The sequence below is a fragment of the Cydia fagiglandana genome, chromosome 3, assembly GCF_963556715.1.
Source record: "Cydia fagiglandana chromosome 3, ilCydFagi1.1, whole genome shotgun sequence".
Lineage (NCBI taxonomy): Eukaryota > Metazoa > Arthropoda > Insecta > Lepidoptera > Tortricidae > Cydia > Cydia fagiglandana.
In genome coordinates, this window is record NC_085934.1 from 16,586,985 (window position 1) to 16,610,462 (window position 23,478).

The 23,478-nt window shown below is 37.2% G+C and overlaps 1 protein-coding gene across 1 annotated transcript; it reads right to left on the reverse strand.

Moving 5' to 3' along the window:
- Positions 1-82: 82 nt before the first annotated feature.
- Positions 83-22,683, reverse strand: LOC134680231 (voltage-dependent calcium channel subunit alpha-2/delta-3). Its single transcript, XM_063539319.1, has 28 exons — positions 22,313-22,683; positions 21,839-21,920; positions 21,381-21,756; positions 20,839-20,970; positions 20,029-20,288; positions 19,803-19,949; positions 19,524-19,643; positions 18,170-18,352; positions 17,921-18,055; positions 17,511-17,603; positions 17,055-17,111; positions 16,308-16,334; positions 15,296-15,376; positions 14,850-14,924; positions 14,332-14,436; positions 14,087-14,158; positions 13,804-14,009; positions 12,728-12,879; positions 11,983-12,045; positions 11,564-11,657; positions 6,378-6,491; positions 5,865-6,132; positions 5,302-5,418; positions 4,874-4,999; positions 4,519-4,630; positions 3,955-3,972; positions 2,788-3,191; positions 83-2,393 (listed from the first exon to the last, which is right to left on the reverse strand). Exons 1-28 carry the CDS (start codon positions 22,411-22,413, stop codon positions 2,298-2,300), a joined length of 3,816 nt encoding a protein of 1,271 aa, XP_063395389.1. The 5' UTR covers positions 22,414-22,683; the 3' UTR covers positions 83-2,297.
- Between the last annotated feature and the right edge of the window lie 795 nt (positions 22,684-23,478).

Genomic DNA, 23,478 nt, shown 5'->3' on the forward strand with positions numbered 1-23,478 from the left:
GCAAGTGAGAGGTTCGTGGGCCGCTTGTTGCCGACCACTGCTGTAGACAATAGATTCTGTTGATAATATTAGTTAATTAAAAATGCTTTTAAACCAAAACAACAAATATTTATTTTGTACCAAATTAACAATCACATTTCATTTCAAGGAAATAAATAAGCACATTTCTTTATGACAGAGATTCAAATATGTATTTTACTATATACCTACTAAAATATATTCTTACAAATAGAAATATGACTGTAAGTATTTAATACATTGAGTAACATAATATTTTCTCAGTTTAAAATATCTATTGAAATTGTAAATAATTATTTCACATCATAAATATAATAATTTTATATTTATTGTAATAATTAGGTATTTATTGTATTAGTATATTATAGTGGTTGCAACAGTTGCTAGGGAAACAAGTGGTAATTATATGCAGTTTCAGATGTGATGCAACCTATATCTTTGTTATAAAATGTGAAATAATTATTGACACAAATTCATTATTATAAAATATTTACCAAATCCAATTCACTGTCCAAGCTGGCTTTTGCAACATTCAAGAAAAATTGAACAGACAATTTTTAAAAGAAAATTCAATCTTAGTGTCAAGGAATATTACAAATTTACTAGTACAGTCGCCATCAGATATATCGGAGCGGCCAAGGTGTTCACAATATCTGAACACGCAATCTAACGCCTTGATAATAGAGGCGTGTTATCTTGTGATCTAAATATCTTGTGAGCACCGTGGCCGCTCCAATATATCTGATGGCGACTGTACCCTTACCACGAGTCACTGATAGTGTCAACACTGACGTATACACTAACATCTAAATAACTTACTATCTATGCATCTCGCTGGTACTGATGTATGTATTAGTGCGAGCGAGATGTATAGAAAGTAGACGTTAGCTTATATGTCAGTGTTGACACTGTCAGTGACTCGTGGTACGGGTACAGGACGGAAACGCCGACCAATCTCTCAGAACTTGTAAACTTAATGTACAATATTTATTCATTTAATTACTGAAGACTAGAATAAACTTAACATTTAACATAAAACGTTCACATATATGTATACGTATATTTCACATAGCTAGAACATATATGGGTTTGTTCCAATTTGTTGAAAAGCTAACTATCTTATATTTACATTCATTTCATTATTTACCACCCCCCAAACCGTAATCAGTTATTCACAATCATTGTTGCCACTGAAAGTAATGGTAATGATTAATACTAAAATTAAAAACAATCTGTTAACTCTGTAGCCTTACCACGAGTTTGACCTAACCTGACACTCCTGACAGTGACATATTTGCTAGTGCGTAACCTACTTTCTATGCATCTTTCACGTACTGGCATATTAGTGCGAGCGATATGTACAGAAATTAACTTACGCTGACGTTCGCGGATATGTTAGTGTCAAACTAGTGGGAAGGCTACTGGTGACAATTAAATATACTCTTTCACTAGTCATGTTCCTTGTGGCACATTGGGAGCATGAAATTAGCTAGTTTCTTTAAAAGACATTGAATTTAACACTATGAATAAACACATTATCACTAAGTATATCTGATATGTGGGAATGACATGTAACAGTGGCTACTACTAGTTCTAAAAATAATGTTTATCCATCTTGAATTACAACAAAATTTTATAGAGTTACCAAATAAATTTCCACATCTGCATAATGAGTAGGTAATGAAGACTATACATTAAATGTTGAAAAGATTGTAATGACTTTTTTATTGGGTGAGGATGTTATAATTTTTAATAAATTTATTGTAAAAACTTGTAAATACTCCAATAAATTCGTATAAGTTGATAAAAGAAAAAAATGCCCTTAATGCCGATCTTTTAAAATAAAACTCGTAACTAAAGAATGCAAATCGGTTATTTTTTGTATGGAAATAACCGCGGTTTCGGTTAAAAACCGATTATTTCCATACAAGAAATAACCGATTTGCATTCCCTACTCGTAACATGACATATACTAATCAACACAATAAATTTAAAACCGTCCCCTTATGTCTAGCATGTATTATCCTGACCCAGCTCGCGCTTTTTCATACCAAGCGCGACTTGACACATACGGCCCAGCCACGACATTGCGCGACCGGCGGCGGCGGCAACCATAGGAGGGAACGAAAGGTCCGATCGCTGTGTCTCGCTCATAAAGTCGCACGAGTCGCGGCAAGACGAGATAGACGTGCTGAATTAAGTGGTGCGCGTTACATCCGTATAAAATACAAAGGGCTTTGGACATTTAAATTTAGGGCAATTCCAGTCAAGGATAAATTCTACAAATATGTATAAATGGAGACTACTGCCAGGGGTATCCAGAACATATTCCTGCCAGGTATGCTCGCGCGCCCGCACATGTCAATGTTACTCTCCTGGAATAAAAAAGAAATCATCAATGAACTAACAGGTATCATCAACAGTATAAAAATAACTGAGGTTTCTCAAACATTGTGTCTTTTAGCGTTTTCATTTAGTAAATTACTTAAACGGCCGGTAGTCGTCACAAGACACTATCAATGTCAAATACCATGCACCATACAAATACAGTTTCTTAACAAGAACTAGATAATCGTACTTCCAGTTGCGCTTTATACTTTTTACCCGCAGCTCCGCCCGTGTGGGACTATCTATATTTCGGTATATTTGAAACATTCTCATGTTGTCTACAGACTTATGCGGTATGCCCACACATCAGTCGTATCAGTATTGATTAACAACAGTTTGTCCTTTATGGTAATACAAATCAAATGAAATTGGCCCTCTTACCTCGGGATGGCTGCGGATGCAGGAAACCGGCTGCTTCCTGTACAGCGGATGTATGTGCTTCAAACACGGCAGCGTTTCGTTGTACAGAACCTCGGTCGGCTCCACGGAGAACACTGAACCTTCCTCCTTCGGACAGTTGGCATCCACCACCACAAGCAGCATGTTTGTGAAGTTTACTAACTGGACGTAGAACGGTCGATCGCACTCTTTCAAAGGCTTGTTAAGTTTCTCGTTTAAGTTAGAGTAGTCGAGTTGGTAGAGGTACATCTCCCTGTCGCACGGCGTCGGTCGTGTCCTGTTGATAAGTACCAGCTTCTCGAAGTCACGCTCGACTCGTGCCGTTGGCGGCTTCGTCAGGAACGGGTCGTCAGTTTCTTCGTCGTTCTCGTAATTCTGGTACGCCACTGTATAAACAATGTTCAGGGTCAGATGATTATATTTTTTCTAAGAATCCCATGCAATCCAGACAGCGACCTAATACATCGATATATTTATAAATAGACAATCAAATTATAAGTCGAGAAAGACATGCTGGCGAATATTTAAAAATTAAATCAAAATTAGGCAGAGAAATACATAATTTAGGTACTTATGGAAAATATTAATTACATAGTTATAGGCGATACGAGTATGATAACTAAATTTTGTAAAACAACAGACAAATTGAATAGGACAAAAGCTGTATATGAATATATAAAGGTAAAGCGTATTATAATAATTATAAAATAAAATAAGAAAAAGTCACACATATACATAACGACAAGTTATTGCACCTACCAGATTATTACATAATTATGACCACAAAAGCTGATTCACAAGCATATTTTGATCAGCATGCAGATGTTATCTTTATTCTTATCCTAAATGTTTCAAATGATGGGTGATGTATATACGTCTGTAAGGATCGAGTGGTATAAACTGAACTTGAAACCTACTAATCATAATCAGCCTCTCTTATTAAATGTTGGGTATCTCACAAAATTATACGAAATATTACTTCCGCAATCAATTGTGTTGACGTTGGACGAGTTGAATCAAATACGACGGAGGATATTCTCAAATATTGAGATGTTAACTATGAGGATCATGCACATTCCGGGGGTAATATCATTAGAATAGCACTCTATCCACGACGACACCTTCTACTGTGCTCGGTCTATCACTCACCGGTGGGTGTAACATTCTCTGAAAACAAGATGGAGTCGTTACTACTTTTGTACAACTCAACTAGAAACCAATTGTTGACTCCATTCTATAATTTTGATACTACATAATGGATAGAACAGCTAAATCTTTCGCGTCTTGAGCTGGTGAGAATCCCCATGCATACGACTCTTGTGCTGTGTGTATATATAGAAAAGTTGAAGTGTTATGTCACGACGAAATATATTCTTCAGGCTGTCGGCTTTTGTTTCTATACTTACTAAAAACTGTCATAAATATTTTAATGCTATAACCAGTCATGCACTTTAGGCAATATTGACAAGCACGATGGATTTATAGGTCGCCTTAGCATATAATGTAGGTGTATCACATTGTGGCTCGTCGTCATGCGGAATTGCACAGTACATGCCGACAACGTAGAAGGGCAACATTTAATCGCATATTCTGTCATTCACAACATCGAGCACTCCATGGTTTATATTCTTGATAAAGGGTAACACATTGTTTATAATTACGGCGATGGTTGTTAAGACACAGACAACAGTGAGAGGTTAGAAACAGACTTACCGTCGTCGAATGTGTAGACAGAGCCCTGAGCCAAACCTACTGTAATTGTATTGTAGAGCCAAACGCTTGTCGCGAGGAACCACGCCAGGACAAGACGCACATTTTCCAATGGCTGCAACAATGTCATCTTTTTGTTATACTTACATAACTTAATAAAACACTGTAGTTAATCTTAGTTAATCTTCATGGACTCAAAGAACCTAATCCTGATTACCATTAAGATTTATATATTTTCGTTGTACTTGTACGGTCATCTTAATTCCAATGATGGGATATTTTGTTTGATCCTTTCGATAGGTTAGGCTGGAAAGAGTGTGAAGTAGCGTGAAAGCCAAATTTATTGTCATTATCTTACCGTAAGAAGCGTGGCTGCAGGGTTAGTTGTCTTCTTTTCTCTGAAACAAACCGCTTGATAGTCCACTATGTGTATGGTCTTATACACTTCATCTTCAACGAGTCTTGTCATGATATCTGGTCGAATCTGTAAGGAAGGTAGAAATTATAGGTAGGTAGAATAAATGTTGGCCGCTTGGATGAGAGGCTTGTGACAGCCTGTGAAAATTTGATTTTCATGTTGTTGGTGCAAGTCTTAAAAGTTTGAGCAGTTTTGTGCTTTTTCAACGCAAGCATTAAATACTCCATTTTTTAAGAAATTTAAGAGATCAACCATTAAAGACAGTCGTTTGTTTTGTTTCTAGCTTGATTTGGCAGCTCGAACTCGAGTCATGTGGCATGCACTTCTGAAATAATACCTATCCATTTAATAGCTGTATTTATAGGTACCTTGCCGAAAAACAGTCCTGTATGGTTGCCGTCTTCGCTGACAATAATCCATCCATTGCTGTCAACCAAAAAGCAATCCCATGCATTTGATGCGCAGCATCCTTTGTTGTTATCACACTGAAATAACATAATAGTTATGCCTTTAAACATTTTGTCATTCTAAGTACATACCTACATATGATTATCAAATTGTCGTGCCATGTGTGTAAGCAAGAACTATAAATTATGAAAACGTAGGAGACACACAGCACGCAGTAGTAATATGATTCACGTTGACTGCTGTTAGTTCCAGCGCCCATAGAATTGAATTATTTATCAATGTGTGTATGATTGTACTATGCACTATTGGTGTGTGCGTCTTACCGTAGCTGTGATATTGAAGAACCATTCAGCGAGGCGGTCGTGCTGGAACTGGTAGCCGACGACCGCAGCAGGCGCCTTCCTGTGGCCTTCCCCGTGGAACACCGCGTGGGCCGCCGTGACCACCGGCCCGCTCACGTTCAACGGGACCTTCTCTGTATTCATCTCCACACTGTGTCCGTCTAGTGGTGTGTGCGTCTTACCGTAGCTGTGATATTGAAGAACCACTCAGCAAGGCGGTCGTGCTGGAACTGGTAGCCGACGACGGCAGCAGGCGCCTTCCTGTGGCCGTCCCCGTGGAACACCGCGTGGGCCGCCGTAACCACCGCCGCGCTCACGTTCAAGGGGACCTTCTCTGTGTTCATCTCCACACTGTATACGTAGCTCAGAGGGTCGACGTAGTGCTGCTCGACCGCCCGCCGATACCAGACCTCGTCGATCGCTCGTGGCCATTGCTTTCCGAACTCGAATCTGTGATAGTAATAGCGAAATGAATGAAAATATGTGTCAAATTCTCTGTCGGACATTGATTTAAAACGATAGGTTGAGGTTGAAAAATGAATTACTTAGTTGGCCAGGTAACCAACTTCGTACATTAGGGTATTGGTACGAGATTTTGGGTTTGGTAAGTCTGGATAATGCGCCTTCTCGACTGACATATTTTGCCACAGCGTTTAAGTTTGTACAAAAATACATTATTTGAAGCGACTACCCACCTAGTATCGCTGCTGTTTTCGTGTTCTCTGGGGGGATGAGTCTGCCACCTGGTGAGTCCGCTGTGTGTAGCCATAAACGCCACGATGTATCCGAATCGTTCGATGAACTTCAGCCTGCATGTAAACAATGAGATACAAATTAGGGCGTTGTTGTGGCTTGAATTTTTGCTGTGGGGGGACAGTTAATCACTTATTCAATATTCATTTATTTAATAGAAATACAGAGGTACCCTTAAAAATAGTCATAGCCCCGCAAAACTTAAGTTTGACTGTGGGGTCATCAGTTTCTAGTTATGTAACTTAATAACTTATAGTAGGGTATTTAGTTGAGATTTCCAGCGTTAACTCTAAAAAATATTAACTGGGAATCTGGATAAGTGATGATTCCGAATGACAATGTTTAATAGCATTAATTTTGATTAGATTGGTTTTATGATTGAAACCACAATTTTCTTTGAGTTGGTGTGGTGGAAAAATTAACATTTACAAATTCAGTAACAAAGATTGTTCAATGTTCACATCCTTGGAACCCTCGTAACGCTCGGGGTTCCTCTTTGTAAGTTTTAGCACAGGGGTTAAACAACAACTTTGCTTTCTTGTTAAACAAATATATCGTCGCCGTAGAGCGAAAAGTCACCAAATCACAAAATGGCCAAAATTGACTTAGTAATGTCATCAAAATCGCATTTTTTTTCTCCAAATTTCAGTCTTATTGCGGTAGCAATAGAGATCATAGTATCAATTTTACAAAGTTAAAGAACTAACTAAAAACTCACTTGGGATTCAATATTTTAGTCGAAAAATACCTAATTCCGTTATACATTTTTAAACTTCTTGTAACTTATTTAGGAGCGTACCTAAGTCATTTTAGTTATTTTTTCCCTAAGTATTACTAAACTATTTAACCACGAAGAACCTCATTCAAAAAGTCACTTAATTTACTTAGTTACTTTTTGAATACCTGGTATGTCAAAAGTGTGAAAGCGAAAATTAACTAACTCTATTTAGTTATTTTTTATTCAAAGTTGTAAGGCAATGTATATCATTTAACCAAAGCGATAATTAATTATACAATTTTAATGAGTTTTGCCCTACAAAAAAATATATAATACAATAATTAATCATATTTAATTAATTTTACAACAAAGACTGTACTGTACGTCGACGTGATTTGATTGAAATTCGCTCGCAAGTTGGTGACTTTTCGCCCAGTACCGCAGTCCTCCGCACCGATACCGACCGCTGCGGCTCCCTCCGCTCCGCCGCGTCGACCTGCCAGTAAGTAGTTGCGCATGAGCCGACAGTGAAGCTACTGTTACACATGCTGATTACTAGCACGAAAGCATGCCACTATTGAGCAAGTGCTACTTAGTAGTATGTTTGTCGAAACATTGCTAATAATGAGCATGCTCATTTTGAGTTTACTCAAAAATCAACGGTCGTGCGATTTTTGGTCATGCTACCTGCAGCGCGGATGGAGGGGGGGAGGGGGGAGTGCTTTTAGCGCGTGTGAACAGGTTTGCTTATTGATCATGCTAGTATCTTGTTTCTGTATAGCGCTTTCAACTTGAGAGAGTAAAAAGTCAAATTGATGCGGTAGCATCCGCAAATAATTTTTATAACCCGCAGCATCTTCTATTCGCATTTCTGTAAGCAATTGAGCACTTGCTCCGAAGTCCTGTCTGCTAGATATCCAATCACGGACCCAAATCTTTCTATTTCTTTTCTTTTTTTGTCGAGCTGATATAAGCTTCTGGATGCATTGCATCGCCAGCAAAAGGATGATCTTATTCAGCTCTATACGGATAGCTGTTTGATTGTCCATGGCTTTATTTGAACCGACAGAGAGCGAGAGAGCACGCTATAAAATGGCATGTGTATTGGAGTGTTTGCTTTGAGCATGCTTATTCAGGAGCAAACTTAAAACTAGCATACCTATTGCTAGCAAATGTAAACTGCTCATAAGCATGCTCGTATTGAGCATACTAATAGCACGCTTTTTAGCATGATACTTTAGAGCATGTGTAACAGTAGCTTGCTAGTTACGTGTAGTTACTGTTTGCTACATAATAATTGCGTGTACCGAGATTAAGTTTAGTACGACACGCGCTTGGATTTGATAAAAAAGAAAGATGATTTGGATAACGAGGTAAGTGTTTTTGGTGTCAGTTTGTTATTTTATTGTCATTTTTTTTTATCAAAAACTGTTTATAAAATGAAATGCTATTTCATAGATTCAAGTTTAGAAGTACGAGTACTTGTATGGGGTAAGCTAAAAGGAACAGGATTATGTGGAACGAAAAAAGTAAAATTTTGTTATATCGGTGTGATTACTAAAGCTTGTGGGTGTGTGTGCCTAATAACAAAATGCTTTTTTACATACTCGTACTACAATAACCATTACATGTTTACTCAATTATTTACTAAAATATAATAATCCGTATTTAAGATGATTGTACGGTCACGAAATTTAATTCCTTCCACACTTCGTACCTTGTCACAGTGAGAACAACATGACTGGCGGCTTTCATTATTGGTTGTCAACTTGTCACTGTGACAAAGGTACGAAGTGTGGAAGAATAGTACCTACATTACGCTGCATTGCAAGTGCAGAAAAGAGGAAATGCGAAACGAGTGGCGATAAATTAAAACAAGACCGAAAGGAGTGTTTTAAATCGACACGAGTTGCGAATTACCTTTTCGCACGTGTATCGTATAACGTTTTACAGTACATAATATGGCCCGTCAAATTTTTGACATAGTTACGTAATGTGCTTATTATCGCACTAGTGCGGTAATGTAGCACCATATGTACCTACTGTAAATTAAATTTCGTGACCGTACTTGGTGTTGCCTGCATTGTGTTGTGTGTTTAACAAGCCTGTGTTTTTATCATCAATATCACTAACCGATTACCGAATTATGTCATAGTGCTGAAAACGGTGATAACTTTTTATAGTTATACTTTCTTTTATTTAAAAATAATGTCATTGTCATTATGTACCACGGAAGCACTATTCTTAATTCGACTATTTTAGCCGTATGGAAGCTGTGTGCTGATGTGTAACGCTAGCATGCGTTTCAACTCTCTTTGCACGCGAACATAATACATATATAAATATATTAGCTGTTAATTTTTAAAGAAGCATACAATAAAATAAACACATAAAGGTGAGAGTCTGAGGTGCATCATCATTAAAGCGATCATCAACAATCATTTCGCATACATAAGAGCATGTCATGCACCACTTGATATTACGCATCATGCTAAATGAGGTCCAGTACGGTTACCATCAGTTTGTCACTGACATAAACGCCGTCGAGAACGTAATTTACTTTCTATACATCTCGCTCGCACTCGCATATTAGTGCAAACGGGATGTATAGAAAGTAAATTACGTTCTCGACGGCGTTTATGTCAGTGACAAACTGATGGTAACCGTACTGGTTTAAAGATGACTCACGCTAGAACGGTAACGTGCTGTGTCCGGCCCGAGAACGGTCCAGGCCGACGACATGCGATTGTAATAGGGTGGTATTTTCTTCAGTGCGCATTGTTAACGGCCTGGACTCGTTAAGCCCTCGTTCTAACGTGATCATCCCTTAAACGTAACTAATCCAACTTAACCGCAAATTGGCTTAGTAACTAATTAGTTGCATCTATTTCAGAATTTTTTAGCTACCCTGGAAGACAAAGAAGCAACATAGACATTGGAGATTGAGGACTTATTTCAGAAGAAATATTTGTATGAGTCAGCTCCAGCATCTGCTGTGTTCAGTCCTTTTAATTTGATTTGTAGGTCAACTTTATTTGATTTGTAGTCCATTTTAATTTGATTTGTTTTAATAAAGTTTTCGCATAATTTTAAATGACGTGATTTCATTTGATCCTTAAATTAAGCAGAATCCAAAAAAATATTACAGTAAGTAGTTTTTAACTAACACGTATTTTCACTTTATCACAACAGTCATAATACGACTAACTTTACTTAGTTAAATCTAGACGCACTAAAATGTGGGCAAAAAATCAATAACTTCGTTCAAAAAATCACTAAGTCATAATTAAGGTGTAATATTTAAGGGCAAAAATTAATTATCGCCTATAGCTCCTAAATCGTTAGTGTGAATAATATAAATCCATTTTGAGCCCAAAGAATAGCAGTTTCCAATGAATAAACACATATAAAACCACAATTTTATCTTAAGATAATTTCAGTAAATTTTTTTTAAATTATTTTTTCTTTAAACCCTCATAACCAAAAATGACCAATGAACGATTTGGTGACTTTTCGCTCTACGGCGACGATATGTACCTATATTACTTATACTTACTCCATCCAAGCTGCTTGAACTTACTATCTATTTTTAAACTATAAATAATAGGTACTTACAATCCTTGGTTTGCTATAATTCATCCTAGCCTTTTGAACGCTAAACTAAAATCGGCATGTTTTCTACAATAAATTAATAACGACAACTTTTCCAACTGTTGGTGCCTTCTGCCTTACAGTCAACGGTAAAAATATGGGTTTAGACAACTTACTCAAAAATATTTCCCATAGTTCTTAATTCACTGACATAAGAGTTATGGGACATATTTTTGAAATGATTTGTACACCCATATTTTTACCGTTGACTGTACAATACAAGAATTAAGTGTGCAGCCAGAAGGTATATTTAAATTAGCGTTCCAAAGGTTAAGACAGCGTATTGTTACATTTGTTACAAAGAAAATTTGACCTAAACTAATAATTTTCGTATTTATTAACGGTATGTAATCATATTAGCTTTGGCCTTAAAAATGTTTTAAGAATCAAAGGTCACTAGAATTTATTGGACGGAGAGTAAAGCATTTCTTAAAAGTCACCATGTTTTTTAGAGTAAACCGAAAGAATAACATTTCATTGTATGTACTTTACCTCGGCAATAATCCAATCACTTTTGTCAATGGGCTATCCAGGCGAAAACCAACATAAAATGGATGTGCAGTGTAAGTTATATTTTTAGTAAGTGAACACTAAATTGGGGAAAATAAGGAGTGAAATTTACAAGTATAATATATTATTTTATCTAATCAAACTAGTGTAACCGCATATTAGACTTTTTATGCATATGAATCAGTGTAGTGCACTTCTGAATATACATAGCTTGCAAATTGTATGATAAATTAATGTAGGTATACTTACGCGGTTTCGTTGGATGCAGATTCCGTAATGCTTTTGTTGAACCAGGCCGTGTTGATAGCGTCATATACTAGGGCTTGCATTAATCCGTGGTCGCCTTAAAAACATTCGTTACATTAATTACTTGTACTTAACATTCCCCTCCACACTCGTGCATGAATCGCGGCGCGAAGCCGTGAACGCGAGTGTAGAGGGGGCTTCAAATGGGACACACAAAATGACACAAAATCTTATACTTATCTTATATCTTATACTTAGACTTATATCTTTCATATGGGTATATGAAAGATTTTACACTCTTTCATGATATATCCCCGGGTTGCACAAGCTGCTGCCTAAGTTTCGGCTGTCCTATTATAATGAATTTTTATCACTTACATTAAATATATATATATTAAAATTTATATCATACAATCACTTACAATAATACTCATTCCGAGGGGTACTGTTAGAAGCCTTCGTGCGCTCGCGCCCATCTGAGGTTCCTGACAAATAAATGCGTCTGTTCAATGAGAATATAATTTAGGTCATCCATACTTTCCGCTACTATTAAAAGAAGCCGATTTGTAGCATTTACCACCACGCTCTGCGATTGTTGCGCTATTTAGGTTCCTAGCTAAATTGGTTGTTCAATACTTACGCTATAGAATTTCCAATTTAGCAAGAACCCTAAATGCCATAACAATCCCGTGTGGTGACTGTACATATTTCTGACTATACCTACTTCGTTTAAATGTATTACGATTTACTACTTTAATGTCAATTCTCCTTTTATATCAGTATCTCTTTATGTCTGTGAAGTTGGCATATCAAAGTCTAGCAGATCACGTTTTTATTGGAGTTCTATTAGCATGCACCGTAGTTCTAGAGTTCCTGATACTTTTTAGCAATAGTTCTGGCATTTTTACCCCGAAAACCAATACTATGGAATTTCACAAACTGATATGCTGCTAAGTTCACACACTACCATATCATTTTGTTACAAATGGGATAAAAAAATATGCTCGTCTCTACACATGGTAACAAAGAGTGCCTGATACAAAAATCTTGAGAACATTTACTACAATTTTTAAATAGATTTTAAATGATATGATTCATATGATATGCTAAGTTAAATTTTGATTTCATTTTATAGTAGGTTTGGAGTAAACTTAGTAGTGAGGGTACCGTTGTGTCGCTCGTGTCCCTTGTTCTTGTGGTGTTCAGGAGGCCGGGGCTTGGCGGGCCAGCGCCAGCCCGGCCGCGCTACTCGTTCCAAAAAGTAAGATAGCTCTTCTTCGGGAGATGAAAACGAACGTTCGTAGTGACGACAGTACAGCCTGAAACGACATCATATATATACCCACCAGGCAAAACACAACTAAACACAACTATTATGTATTATTTTGTTTTCGATGATAAAATGCTATAATATGCTACTATAATTATTATGATTAACTTGTATACCTATATCTTTCCTTCCAGTATTTAAAATAACTATTATGTATTATTTTGTTTTCGATGATAAAATGCTATAATATGCTACTATAATTATTATGATTAACTTGTATACCTATATCTTTCCTTCCAGTATTTAAAATATAAATTATAGGAGGTCCCGGGTTCGAATCCTGGTAAGGGCATTTATTTGTGTGTTCATCACAATATTTGTTCGTGAGTTATGGAACTTTCTATCTATATAAGTATTTATATATATGTGTATATTATATATCGTCGTCTAGTACCCACAACACAAGCCTTATTGAGCTTACTGTGGGACTAGGTCGATATGTGTAAAATTGTCCTATAATATTTATTTAATCATTTATATATTTAATTAATATTAACTATATACATCGTGAGGAAACCTGCATACATCCGCGAAGAAATATAATGGTGTAGGTGTAAGTCCCCAACCCGCATTGGGCCAGCGTGGGGAATATAGCCTAAAACCCTCTCGTGCTTGAGAGGAGGCCTGTGCCCAGCAGTCCCACTGCGTATATAGGCTAAATTTTTATATTATTATTGTGTCTTGACTAGTGAAACAATGCCGTTAATTGGACTGTGATCCAGCCTTAAAATTTTCATGACCTCTAGCCGCCCAGAAACCTATAAAAAGGTCTCCTGTTCCATTCTAATTTGAACCTTATTTTTGACAAATCAAGATTGTATTTTTCCAGGCAAGTTTTGACGTTTGGGCGGCTAGAGGTTAAATTTCGACAGCCGATTCAAGACCGACCAAGTCTTGTTGGCCGTTGTCTTACCAGTCAGGATGGACGCTCCACTTGTCCAAAAGGAACTGCTGAGCCGATATGTTCTTGAATGTGAGCGAGAGGCGATGGATGTCGTCATTAGGAGGTGGTGTGATCCTATGACGGCCATAGTTCTCCGGAATGGCCACCACAAGGGTGAACGGGGACTCGCTGATGCCAGTCCAAAAGTAATGCTTTTTAGCTCTGGATGCTCTTTTCTAAAGAAAAAGATAAGGTTCTAGTGACATGTAGTTTTGTTGAAACATTTTATCGTTAATTTGCACTGTTGCCTTACCATATCGTCCATATGGTACTTCACATTCATGATCTTGTTTCCAGTTCTTTGGTCTATAATTTCTTGGCGAAGCTGAAGCAGAAAACAGTAGAAATTAATACTGTCATAGGTATACAAATGGGGACATATATTTGTGTGGGTTGATCCAAAATGCACACTTTTGCTCGAAAACATTTTTTGTATATGTTGTTCTTAGTGGTTGGTAGTGTTTGAGTTTAATTATTACTACCATGCAAATTATTTACCGCAGTTAGTTCTTTGCTGAAGTTTCGTGGGCCTCTGTCATCGTCAAAAAGTTCAACCTCAATCATATCCACGCTGTTGTAACTTGGTTTTAATATTTGTTGGTACTGAAAACAAACATTTTTACTCACATGAGTAAAACTTATTTTTATATGAAGGTAAGAACCTATCAATCTTTACATCAATAAATGTTTCAATCTTAGGTTGCTCACATCTTTGCTTAGTTTGGGGCTAGGTTGATCTGTGTAAGACGTCCACCAATATTTATTTATTTTATTTATTTTAATCTTTTTCTTTTTATGTCTTACACTAAATAACTGCCAAAATAAGTGTGTGTGTGAACCTAACAAAACTAATTAACAATTCCTTCCTTCTTGTAGTTATATTTATATTCCAGGAAGTATATATACGCACATAAAAAAATTTAGGTACCTGTTGTGGGTAACGTTAAGAGTTAGTTGATCTACCAGCAGCCCTAAACTTATCTTGTTATGTTAAATTATTATTACTCATTACTTACCACAGGCCTCAAATCAGGATGAATCAAAATGTACCCGTTGTTCGTCACTATGAAGGCGTACCCGTTAACTCCGATCTGAGACATCAAAAATAGCCATAAATATAATTATGAGGGGATTGGATTGAATCGATAAATTGAATGCAAAAAAATATTGAAAACGCCATGACTGCCATGCCATGAGTGAAAAGTGTGAAAACTGAAAACTATTAATGACCAATTTGATCATGATTGTAAGCATTTGTTTGTTCTTAGCGAATTTGCTTGGAGCAGCTTTCTAACAAAGTTTGACAACCTGAATAGTTTATGTTTCATGTCCGCTTTTAATTATTTATATTGAATTATTTTAATGTTGAAAACATCACATGGCAAAGAACAAGTAATCTGCATATATAATGTACTGGGTTAAATACAAGAATAAATTTTAGCATAATTGTTTAAATACGTACCTTGTAAGGTGTCATCAATGCTTGTATCTCGGACAGAGCCACATCTGTCCCCGCCACTCCCAACAATCTAGCTATACGCATCTGAAAGATTCATCACACGCTTAAAAACTCATCCGTTCATTCAGAATAATATTTAAAAACAGCTATTTATTACATATCGGCAGAAATTATAACTAAATATTTAACTCTCCAACCTCATCTCATATAAACACTAAAATTATTCTTTACTCTAGATCTAATAAAGTACCAAAAAACGCTATGAAAATATAAAAAACAGTATTTCAAATACTTATTCAATAAATAATTCAAAATCAATCTAGCTACATGACCATATTTAGCATTTCTAGCTGTTAAACCTACTCTACTATAAAATATTTAAAGTTTGCTCGGCTGTAGCGAGACTGCGGCGACTGTATGTAGCAACTACGCCCCTCTAAGTCACTTTATGTACTGTTATGTACACAACAACTATGTTAGTTTAAGGATTCTAATTAACAATTTTAATTGTTACAGGTTCTAGCAATTTCTACTATATATAATAATAATGTTAATGTAGGAATTTATATTCTACACTTTATACTAGAATCCCACTACCGTTTCTGTAGCCGGTAGTCAAGTAACCTTTAAACTTCTCTAACTGAATCCTTGTCAGAATCTGTTGACATTATTTAAATTATTAATGCGACAAAATAAGACATGGCAATGTGTAAACATGTATGAATTTCATAGGAAGTGTTATTTGGTACCAATAATTGTTTAGAAATGTTGTAAATAAATTTTGATATTAGTTTTGGTGGTCTCTTATCGGTAGCTTCGGTTTGAAATTAGAAGAAGAAAAGTTGTGTGCGTAAAGTGAGGGTAGGATAACAGACGCAAAGGGCCAGGCTAGAAGGCCGGGAGGCCGCGAGGCCACTCCGCGTCTGGCTTTCGGGCTCGCAGCCGATAAGAGTCCCCCGCGCTTCCCTTTCATCCGTCCACACAGGTATAGTAATGCTATGATAGCGTGGCCTACCTCCTTTTGGCCGTTCTCCTCTACGGACTGCGATTGGTTGTGGACGTACGAATGCAATAAAATGTAATAACAGATAAATGCATTATAAGAACCTGCACTAAAATCAAAAGGTCTCCTCGATCAACGAGAAGACTTTTATATACACTAATTTAATGTCGAGTCTCAAAAGTCATGTTAATATGAAGAAAATAGCACTTCAAACTGAATAGATACTCAAGTAACAAAAGCCCCATTCGAGTCATATATGTCGGGCGGAATCAAACTCATTTAAAAATATTTACATTTACGTTTCGTAGCACAAGTCAATCATTAAAATGTCTCTACGAAGACATCACTAAATCAGGCACAAATACGGTTTATTGATTAGACAGTGTGTGTAATATAATATATAATCATAACTCTTGCACAAAAATAATTAATTCAATAATTGATAGAAAAGTTGATCATAACACCCTAGTGGTCTACGCCTACGACTAGTAGAAAACTACTATACTACTAAGCCAGGGGTCGAACAACACATCGAGTCGCGCTCGGCGGGCTGACGGCCCGGGGCCCGCGCCGCCGCCGCCCGTGCGGCCGCGCGGGCGGCCGCGCGGTCGCGCGGTCGACATCTATCGAGGACAGATGCATCGCTAACGGGGCCAAATAAGACTTTACCGTTACTGGAATCCAAAACTAAATCATAAAAACTCTCTTGTATCTTGCAAAAGTTTACATTAAATCATCAAAACTTTCTAAGTGTAGTACCTCTTTCGTAACTGATACCCAGTAAGCTTCATTTATCAGTACATTCTCTGTGATGTTCTGAGGGGAAACCATCAAACAAAACGGAATATTATTAAAATATATTCAGGTTATGATAATACATCAAGTTTACGAAGATAATAGTAAAGATAGAAGTTGATAAAGAGACAGATCTTACGGCCAATTAGTAGGAAATGTAACCAATCTGGAAACAATCTTCTGGAGATTTAAACAAGAGATACATTTGTTACTGATCATGCATGAGGGTTAATCAGAATTTCGGAAAATACAGCATCATTTTTTTGGACCATTGAATTGTTGGGGTTGAGAAAGAGAACAACAGATTAATGCAATTTTCAATTTCAAACATCTGATGTTGTTGGTCGCTTTCTCAAACCTGGATATAGTAATTTAAAAAATGCTAACACCTAAATATAGATATTACAGATACACACTCACCTCGTTGTGCCGTAGATCGTACACTGGCATTGATACTGATGTCATCAGTTGATACTGAGAGTTACCGAGTTCGCTGTACTGGCCCTGTTTCATCTGAAACATTCAAAGTCCCAGTAAAGCCCTTTTAAAACCATTTTATTATACCACACCTATTTATCACAACAATGACACTATACTCGATTCTCTTTGATCTTACTATTGGAATCCTCTTCAGCACAATGTACCTACTTATCTATCTAAACACTTCTGTACTTCGGGTGCCAATTATTGTAATTTAGGACTTCCCAAAACTGATTTTTCTGGCTAAATCGTACGCGAAAATCTCATCCTGGATTAGCTAGGAAGATAGATTGGCAAAAAGATTCCAAAAATTTAGGAAAGCCCATTAATAAGAAGAATTTGTCTTTTACCTGAGTTATTTTCCATCTGCGATTTTGTTCTGTTTCAGAGTTGAAGTGAGTTTTATCGCGTCGTTGGCTCATAAACCGTTCCTTCTGCTCAGCTCTTTCTCGTTGCTCCCATAAATAATCTGCGACCTTGGGATCCTGTCGAAGTTGGCTCAAGGTTAGTAAGGTCTGTAGGTGTTGTTATTGTAATATTTGATTTTGAGATAAAAACTAAACTAAATTCAACGTTTTAATGAAATCGTATGATGGTACCGTAACATTAGCGTAAACAGGAGTCCAGACAACGGGGTGTGTCTCTCGCTGAAGCACAAGCGGGCGTGCCAGCACGTTGACGTGCTCTAGCACGCGCTCGCGCACCTCCGCTAGCGTGCTGAGGTGTACGTAGAATCCTCGGTTCGCGCACGCCATCCATTTCACTTCCCGTACGTCCGCCACCTAAACGAAATCTCCAAATATAAATATAAAATTAAAAAAAACGGGTTTCAACGGAAATTTCGCGGTCAAGAGCGATATAAGTAGTTGTTTTCATTGCAAAGATTATTTTGTACTCTTGATAGCAATACATTGAGTTAAATAGATTCATTGCAGTATTTTATCTTATAATTTTTTCAATCTCGTAACCGCGTATTTCGATTTACCTACATATATGGATCTCATGAGAGTGCTCTGTGTTTCGTGTCTCTAGTGAATCGATGTCAGTGCTCTTCGGTAGCTTTTGTGTTTAATATATGTTTATACCGGCATTCCAAAAAAAATGTTAATATAATTAAACTATTGACCGACTGCGCTATTAAATAAGTAGTACATTCATCATCATTCAAAAATATAGGTATATTATGTTGTATAAATATTAACGAAAATGTACATGTATTTGAATGTAATATATTTATATTCTAACTTAACCTTACCATTGTAAGGTATAACAAATTCCGCCTGTAAATAGAACTTAATACCAATAGCTGCGCTTGATAAGACATGAATATAATTTTAATAAATAAAATTAAATAATATATGATTGTATAAACATATTCCGAAACTCATGCTTAACGTAGTAAATAAGTACTTTATAAATTCTACCACTTGTTTTCTCATATAGTACCTATACTTAACATGGCTACGCTACGGTTATACTAAAAACGAATTTTAACTAAGTACATATTATATCACCAGTTAGGTATGATTAACCAATTAGGGATGATTATCTGGTTTAACATATAAAACACACAACCAAACCATAACACAAAACGCATCTACCACTGTACAACCACTGCACTAAAAGCTCAAGCAAGATAAAATCTGAGAGGATACAAGAAACATGCAAAAGGTACAGATCAAGACTTAGTTAGAACGTCGGTACCACATTCAAGGTGTAGCTACACTGTACCACAAGGAAGGCATTATGCAGGTCGCACAATGGCTACGACACACAGTAAAAACCTGAAAGTGGTACTACCTAAGAGGATACAAGAAACATGCATAAGGTACAGATCAAGAGTTAGTAAGAACGTCGGTACCACATTCAAGGTGTACACTGTACCACAAGGAAGGCATTATGCAGGTCGCACAATGGCTACGACACACAGTAATAACCTGAAAGTGGTACTACCTTTACCTCACGCCCTATCAGGTACGTGAAAACCCTGACAGGGGTGTCATATTTCCAGTTGTATTTCTCGAATAGCTCCTTATAGTTGTATGGGACGCCATCGGTAACCAGCATTATAGCCTACGACAAACGATAAAGTTAGCATTTAATGTCACAATTAATAAGGTGAGAACTTATAATTAATTGACATTTTTTTATTCAGAATTTGAAAGTTGTACACCTGTAAATAATTCTTCAAACAAATTGCCACCGAGAACGCAATAATGATTTTTTGCTTACCTGGTTACAGTTGGCGCCTCCACTATTATTTCTGTAAATTTCTAAAAGCTCAAAAGCTCTCGTTAAGGCTGCCGAAAAGTTTGCTATCTCCATTGTTTCAAAGTTGTCCAATCCTAACTTCAATTCTCTTAAATTTCCCATTGTCGCCTAAAAAAGATAAATGAATATATTATAATGTCCATATTTTTCTGTGATTTCTCCATAAAAGGTCCTTAAAATTATTTACCTGGACCAAAGAGTCTTCAAAGCATGGAACTATTTCTTCAACAGTGTCAGCAAAAGTCATAACGTTGACAAAATCATTATTGCCTAGGGTATCCAATATGTTGGTGACAACGTGTTTGGCGATGTCTCTTCGCTGGCCAGTCATCGAACCACTACGGTCAACTAAAATGACTACATCTTTGGGACTAGCCGCTGCTTCCATGTACCAAGCTCTCGTGCGACAGTCGTAAATGTCGACAGGATCAGCTCTCCATTTCATTGCTGCAAGAGAAAGATTATAGTTTTCTTGGTTATAGTTTTGCAGAAACTAGCGAACAATTTTTTGTCAGTGGTTTGATCTTACAGGCCGATTCGAACGTACAATGATATCAGAATAATATTTAAATGATGTTATTCAGTTATCATCATGCGTCTCACTTGTGCTAATATTTGTACGCACAAGTACGAGCCAAATGCACGATAACTGAATGACATCATTTAGATGTCATTCTTATATCAGTGTATGTTCCAATTGGCCTGTTAGTTTCTTGCTGGTTGCTGCATTGATAAAAAATGATCGTTTCCTGTATAACTAGGTTAAAGACAATCTATGTAGTGAAACTCATCTTGTAGCGCTACCGCTACGCCGTAGCTTGTAGCTGATTGCGTTTTGTAGACAAATTATGTCGTGTTGTGGTTAGCAAAGAGTATTGCAGTCCAGTTACATTAGGTACACAGTAAGAAAGTAATAATCTCATCACTATATTTTGAAACAAAAAATATTAAATGTGATTATAATTAGACTAAAAATAGTATTCCTCAATTGTGTTACCTGGATAATGTCTCATGAACCCAGTAGAACTTCCAAAATATTGCCAAGAAAGCGTGGGATCACTTTGGTAATTATTGATGAAATGTGTGTCCAGCCCTTCAGACCAATGGATTCCTTTGATAACGCCGTCCGCTAAATTAAAAGGATGGTGATTTTAATTTTTAACAAGCAGAAACGTCTGCGAACGATGCTATTAAGCTTAGAATAAATTTAAAAGTGGAAAAATTACTGTCTTGGGTGAGACTTGAACTCACGGCCTCTGGATACGGCCTCAGAGGCCGTGAGTTCAAGTCTCATCCAAGACAGTAATTTTTCCACTTTTAAATTTATTCTAAGCTTAAAAGGATGGTGGTTAATATTAAACTATTACTAACACAACAAATCACAGTTACTGTTTATACCGGAGATCGCTCAAAACCAGGACGGATGGAGATCGAGCGGGGAGGCCTTTGTCCAGCAGTGGGACATAGGTAAGTATTCATTTTTAAAACAAACACTTAAATTAAAACCTTACAAATAAAAAATAATATAATTGAACTTACCCCAAGCGTAGACGTTCGTTGGAACGTGTACGCTACTAAAGTTAGTATTGACAGGGATGTTGTAAAAGTGTGCATTTAATTGCAGATGAGCACTTTTAGTTGGTGGTCGCACAATCCAGTTCTCAAGATTAAAATCCGGCTCCGCTGTTGTAGTGATTGACACTTCGTCGTAAGGCTCGTCCATCTCCTTGCTGTTGTAGAACTGGTAGTCTTCCGGCACAGGCTCGCTCTGTTTGTCAAATGCCATGTTTTCTGCCGCTTCGACTATCCGTTTTACGGCACTGACTTTGAGTTCCATCATCGCGCGGATATCATCGGCCATACTTTGCACAAGTTTTTCGCCATCACGAGATTCTATTTGAGCCGATTTGAAGCTCTGAAACATAAAAGTAGTTTATGAATTTAAAGTTGGTAAACGCTCTGAAATTATTGCAATCATAGTGTATTGTGTTACCTACCTCCTGAACCCTTTTCTTCCTGGTAATAACTTCGCCGAACGAGCTAAGTTCTGAGCCAAGCTTGACTGCCCAATGTTGCACGCTAAACCAACATCAAATCGTTAATACCTTTATTTAATTAGATATTGTCTTGGCACATATGGCGTGACAGTAAATTTCAGTTAATAACGTTTGCAAACAAATTATATTTTTTACTTCTATACACACAATATTAACCAGTAGGTTATGCACATTATGAAAGCGTTTACTTAAAATTCATAGGTATTCTATTCAACGGTAACAAAATTTGTTAAAAGGTACATCAAAAGCTATTTTTGTCAGTACCGCCCACTATCTTCTGGCAAATACGAAACATCCTGCCAGTCACGAATATGGTAACTAATTTAATAAAAAAAAAATAAGTTATAACCCGATTTCCTGTTCCTATCCTAGCAGTTCACGATCACGAGATTAAGTGATAATAGTTTTTCTTACCTATTGAGTGTGATTTTGTCATCTTGACTACTGGCCGAGCAATCCCGGGAATCCAGTGATAGCAGCAGCAGCAACACAAAGGTGCCCACCAGCTTGCACATCAGAAACACTTACACTAATTTGGCCCCTAGGATTTTAACAAGGTCCTATCATGTTTTGTTTTGTGGTTAACTTATTTTTTGAGGATTTGTTCACTTGTTCATCTGCACTAGGTGTTCGTTTGCGAGGCGGGAGTGCGCTTGCGTGGAACAGTGCGGCCGGGCATGCGCACCGCGGTCCCTCGCCGACTGAGGACTGATCCTCGTTTTAACAAGGCCGTGTTTTAGTGGGCTACCGCACACACACAAGCCTGCTAGTGTTTACCCGGTTGCACTCTTCATCGATTTTACCTACAACTTCACTGGGTCAGCGTGCCGCAAGGGCACATTGTTTTTATCTGTGTGCATAGGTTATACAAATAATGCTATTTTTTTGTAGGTATCATGTCCTATGCATACGGGTGTATGATATTTGCAAAAATACGTCTACCTAGCAACATACTGTTTAAATTCATTAGGGGAGTGTGGTATTCTCCCAGACCACGGGGACAACGCCGTTCTCGAAACGTCGGAGGTAAATGTTACCTGTTGTTTTATTATAAATTTTTAGTCACGAATAAACGCTTCCTGTTCTATTCTATTCTAAATTTTAAAACTTAAATACGCGGCGATTAAGTCCTGGGCTATAACCGCGAAAATCGAAGTTCGCAAATTGCGGGGATTTTTCTCTGTCACTCTAATTACGCCTTCGTTGGAGTAAAAGAGAAAGATCCCCGCAATTTTTGAATTTCGGTTTTCGCGGTAGCCGCTCTGTTGTACAATTTATAATAATATGTAAGTACCTATCGCTATAACTGTCACGCTCATACACCGGAGCCACACGTGCGAATTCGCATGTGTGATAATTGATAAGTTGATAACCGCGCGAGTTTTGGTACGGTAGCCTAATAAGGCGTCATCCATTAATTACGTCACACGTTTAGGGGGTGGGAGGGATCAAGAAAATGTGACATGTTGTGACATGGGGGAGGGGGGAGTCACAAACATTGTGACGTCACTTTAACTTCATCACTATTCATCAGTAGCCGAAAATTAATTTACATTTTTTTATTCGCTGAACATTTAAAT

Bases quoted from the DNA above. Each gene is read 5' to 3' on its own strand.
- LOC134680231 (XM_063539319.1), bottom strand. From the start codon at position 22,413: ATGTGCAAGCTGGTGGGCACCTTTGTGTTGCTGCTGCTGCTATCACTG. The intron at 12,880-13,803 runs GTAAGACAACGG...ATGTCGTTTCAG, and splicing joins TGGAGCGTCCATCCTGACTG to GCTGTACTGTCGTCACTACG. The intron at 5,000-5,301 runs GTACCTATAAAT...CCTTCCTTACAG, and splicing joins CAGGACTGTTTTTCGGCAAG to ATTCGACCAGATATCATGAC.